This window comes from Entelurus aequoreus, linkage group LG10 (assembly GCF_033978785.1).
Source record: "Entelurus aequoreus isolate RoL-2023_Sb linkage group LG10, RoL_Eaeq_v1.1, whole genome shotgun sequence".
Classification (NCBI taxonomy): Eukaryota; Metazoa; Chordata; class Actinopteri; order Syngnathiformes; family Syngnathidae; genus Entelurus; species Entelurus aequoreus.
This window is the reverse complement of record NC_084740.1, coordinates 80657188-80662187: the sequence shown is the minus strand read 5'-3', so window position 1 is coordinate 80662187 and position 5000 is coordinate 80657188. Positions and strand designations below refer to the sequence as shown.

Here is a 5000-nt window from a genome sequence, read left to right as displayed (position 1 = left end):
GGAATGTTCCTCCTCCTGCTCTGCTACGCTTTCGCCGGAGTCGTTCTCTTCGGCACCGTCAAGTACGGCGAGAACATCAACAGGTAAGGAGGCAGAAGTGCGTCCGAGTAAAGGGCGCTTGTTCTGACTTATGTCCGTCTCGCCAACTTGCAGGCACGCCAACTTCTCCACGGCGGGCAAGGCTATCACTGTCCTCTTCCGCATTGTCACAGGGGAGGACTGGAATAAAATAATGCACGACTGCATGGTGAGATAAGAGCTTGTCTCGGGTCTACACTATTTTTTTATCTTAAAGGCCTACTGAAAGCCACTACTAGCGACCACGCAGTCTGATAGTTTATATATCAATGATGAAATCTTAACATTGCAACACATGCCAATACGGCCGGGTTAACTTATAAAGTGACATTTAAAACTTCCCGGGAAATATCCGGCTGAAACGTCGCGGTATGATGACGTATGCGCGTGACGTAGTCAGTTAAACGGAAGTTATGGTACCCCGTAGAATCCTATACAAAAAGCTCTGTTTTCATTTCATAATTCCACAGTATTCTGGACATCTTTTGCAATTTGTTTAATGAACAATGAAGGCTGCAAAGAAGACAGTTGTAGGTGGGATCAGTGTATTAGCAGCGGACTACAGCAACACAACCAGGAGGACTTTGTTGGAGCGCTAGCCGCGCTAGCCGCCGACCTCACCTTGACTTCCTACGTCTCCGGGCCGCCAAACGCATCGGGTGAAGTCCTTCGTCCTTCCGCCGATCGCTGGAACGCAGGTGAGCACGGGTGTTGACGAGCAGATGAGGGCTGGCTGGCGTAGGTGGAGAGCTAATGTTTTTAGCATAGCTCTGTGAGGTCCCGTTGCTAAGTTGCTAAGTTAGCTTCAATGGCGTCGTTAGCACAGCATTGTTAACCTTCGCCAGCCTGGAAAGCATTAACCGTGTATTTACATGTCCACGGTTTAATAGTATTGTTGATTTTCTATCTATCCTTCCAGTCAGGGGTTTATTTTTTTGTTTCTATACATCTATCACGTTAGCTCGTAGCTAAAGCATTTCGCCGATGTATTGTCGTGGAGATGAAAGGCACTGAATGTCCATTTCGCGTTCTCGACTCTCATTTTCAAGAGGATATAGTATTCCATCACTGCCTCTCAAGTCCTTCACTGTAACGTTCCTCATCCACGAATTTTTCATCCTCGCTCAAATTAATGGGGTAATCATCACTTTCTCGGTCCGAATCTCTCTCGCTCCATTGTAAACAACGGGGAATTGTGAGGAATACTAGCTCCTGTGACGTCACGCTACTTCCGCTACAGGCAAGGCTTTTTTTTTATCAGCGAGCAAAAGTTGCGAACTTTATCGTCGATTTTCTCTACTAAATCCTTTCAGCAAAAATATGGCAATATGGCGAAATGATCAAGTATGACACATAGAATGGATCTGCTATTCCTGTTTAAATTTAAAAAAATCATTTCAGTAGGCCTTTAGTGAAAAATAAAATGTTGTTTTTTTTTTTTCAAATTCAAGACAAAGTTATATGTTTTTGGTAACACTTTAGTATGGGGAACATATTCTAAGTAACAAAGACTTAATTTAGAGTTATTTGGTTAGGGTTAGAGGGTTAGGGTTATAATAAGGCCATGCCGAATAAGGCATTAATAAGTACTTAATAATGACTAGTTAAGAGCCAATATGTTACTAATTTGCATGTTAATAAGCAACTAATTAATGGTGAATATGTTCCCCATACTAAAGTGTTACCATGTTTTATTACTGGTGCACAAAATGAAGCGTGCATGAACATCACCTTGTTCAAAGAACAAAACCAACACAGTGCATAAATCAGGGGTGTCCAAACTTTTTCCACTGAGGGCCGCACACTGAAAAATCAAAGCAAGCGGGAGCCATTTTGATATTTTTTTATTTTAAAAACCAATACAATATATGTATAGAAAATATACATTTAGGCCTCCACTCAGGCTTGATCCCGGGGACCCCAAAAGGTTTTGGTCCAAAAAATATTTAAAATGTGTCATTATTCAGTATTATTATCTGTAGATCAACATTAGGTCTATCTGTCAATATAACCTTTTTAAAGATTTAAGTCGTATGCTCTTTTTGTCAAAGAAAACCCTGTTTTTTTATGAAAAAAAACCCACAAAATATACAATATTTTCACCCAATAACATTTTTAAGAGGAATATTTGAGATTATATAATAATTGGAGCCTTAAAAAGGTCAATAACTCATAACACCGTTGATTTTAATTCATTATTATTTTTTGAGCCATGACACCTAAAAACAAATCACACAAAAATTATTGTGGAACCAAAAGGGTCCTACTCATCAAAGTGTTAAAAAATAAATTATACATTTTTTTTACTGTTAACACAATAATCTCGAGATCAACTTCAGATCTATCCGTCAATTATAAGTTGTATTGTTGTTTATGTTTTTTGTTTGTTCGTTTTAGGCCCTTCTTTAAAAAAAAAAAAAAAAAAGCTAATTTTTTTATATGCCAAACACAAAATATGCAACATTTTCCCCAAAAAATACCTCAAAGTGGAATATTTAATGTGACGTAATTGGAGCCTTGAATAGGTCAATAATTCATAATGACATTGATTTTGATTCATTATTATTTTTTAAAGAAAGAAACAGCCTGCATGGCAGCTTTGTGTTATTAGAGTAAACATTGCTACATTTTCTTGTTACATTTCACCTGTTTGCTCTTTCATACCACTTTTTATGTTTTTTATTTTTTTAATCGTATTTTAAAATGGGCCGTGGGTCCGTTAAAAAATGGCCCCCGGGCCGCACTTTGGACATCCCTGGCATAAACTCACAACAAATGACACACCTGCAAACCAGTCTGCTGTTGCCGTATCCGTAATACGCCGATAGGGAGAAGTTTTACACGATGAGTCGGGTGTGTCTTGACCTCCGCCGAACCCCTGAGCCCGACTCACAGAACCCCTAGGGTTCCATCCAACCCAGGTTAAGAACCACTGGACTAAATAGACTTCAACCAACTGTATTTGTTTTTCTTTAATACATTCACCCAAACAGCTTCTTACCTTTCTTCTCCCCAGGTGCAGCCTCCGTTCTGCACGCCGGATAAGCATCGCTACTGGGAGACGGACTGCGGCAACTTGGCGGGAGCGCTCATCTACTTCTGCTCGTTCTACGTCATCATCGCCTACATCATGCTCAACCTGCTCGTCGGTCGGTCTTTTTCCTCTTTCATTTTTCCTGCCCAACCGCATGCTTTGATGACAACAAACAGGGGGTGCAGACTCCTGACATGGCAGGATAAAGGACTACGGGGATGAAGCACAGCGTGTATTCCTGTGCTTGAATGGAGTGTGTTTATCATTATCCCCCCCCCCTCTGGTTCCAGTAAGATGGTAACCCGTAGAATCCTATACAAAAAGCTCTGTTTTCATTTCATAATTCCACAGTATTCTGGACATCTTTTGCAATTTGTTTAATGAACAATGAAGGCTGCAAAGAATACAGTTGTAGGTGGGATCGGTGTATTAGATGCTCTGCTACTTTAGCAGAAAGGAGACATTTGTTTAAATTGATATAGTAAAACCCTTTTGAGGCATAACGTGACTCTCTTTTATGACGCAGCCATCATCGTGGAGAACTTCTCTCTGTTCTACTCTACCGAGGAGGACCAGCTGCTGAGCTATAATGACCTGAGACACTTCCAGATCATCTGGAACATGGTGGATGACAAGCGGGAGGTGAGGACAGATCCATTGGGAGTTTGAGCAGAAATATGTCGTACAGCGGGGGTGTCCAAAGTGCGGCCCGCGGTTCATTTTTTAAAGGCCCCACGGCACATTTTAAAAATACGATTGAAAAAAATAAAAAGTGGTATAAAAGAGCAAACAGGTGAAATGTAACAAGAAAATGTTGCAATGTTTACTCTAGTAACACAAAGCTGCCATGCAGGCTGCTTCTTTGCTTAAAGAACAATAATGAATCAAAATCAATGTTAGTATGAATTATTGACCTATTCAAGGATCCAATTAAAGGCCTACTGAAATGAATTTTTTTTATTTAAACGGGAATAGCAGATCCCTTCTATGTGTCATACTTGATCATTTCGCGATATTGCCATATTTTTGCTGAAAGGATTTAGTATAGAACAACGTCGATAAAGTTCGCAACTTTTGGTCTCTGATAAAAAAAAAGCCTTGCCCCTACCGGAAGTAGCGTGACGTTGTCAGTTGTTCACTCCCTCATATTTTCCTATTGTTTTCAACGCAGCTAGAGCTATTCGGACCGAGAAAGTGACGATTACCCCATTAATTTGAGCCAGGATGAAAGATTCGTGGATGAGGAACGTTAGAGTGACGGACTAGAATGCAGTGAAATACATATTTTTTTTCGCTCTGACCGTAACTTAGGTACAAGCTGGCTCATTGGATTCCACACTCTCTCCTTTTTCTATTGTGGATCACGGATTTGTATTTTAAACCATCTCGGATACTATATCCTCTTGAAAATGAGAGTCGAGAACGCGAAATGGACATTACAGTGACTTTTATCTCCACGACAATACATCGACGAAGCTCTTTAGCATCTTTAGCATGAGCTAACGTGATAGCATCTGTCTCAAATGCAGATAGAAACAAAATAAATAAATCCCTGACTGGAAGGATAGACAGCAGATCAACAATACTATTAAACCATGTACATGTAACTACACGGTTAATAGATCTCAGCCTGGCAAAGCTTAACAATGCTGTTGCTAACGACGCTGAAGCTAACTTAGCAACCGGAGCTCACAGAGCTATGATAAAAACATTAGCGCTCCACCTACGCCAGCCAGCCCTCATCTGCTTTGCTCAGCAACACCCGTGCTCACCTGCGTTCCAGCGATTGACGGCGCGACGAAGGACTTCACCCGATCATCCGTGCGGTGGGTCTGCTAGCATCGGCTAGGCGTCTGCTAGGCGTCTGCTAGCATCGGCTAGGCGTCTG

General features: G+C 41.1%; 1 protein-coding gene across 5 annotated transcripts in view; it reads left to right on the top strand.

Moving 5' to 3' along the window:
- nalcn (sodium leak channel, non-selective) overlaps positions 1–5000 on the top strand; it is a 453873-nt gene that overhangs the window by 206502 nt on the left and 242371 nt on the right. For all 5 annotated transcript variants that reach the window (XM_062061820.1, XM_062061819.1, XM_062061821.1 and 2 more), the window contains 4 exons: positions 1–83; positions 154–247; positions 3095–3227; positions 3639–3754. The exon at positions 1–83 is cut by the window's left edge and continues 66 nt beyond it. In XM_062061820.1, coding sequence (XP_061917804.1) covers positions 1–83; positions 154–247; positions 3095–3227; positions 3639–3754 — 426 coding nt within the window. The remainder of the gene's footprint in view (positions 84–153; positions 248–3094; positions 3228–3638; positions 3755–5000) is intronic.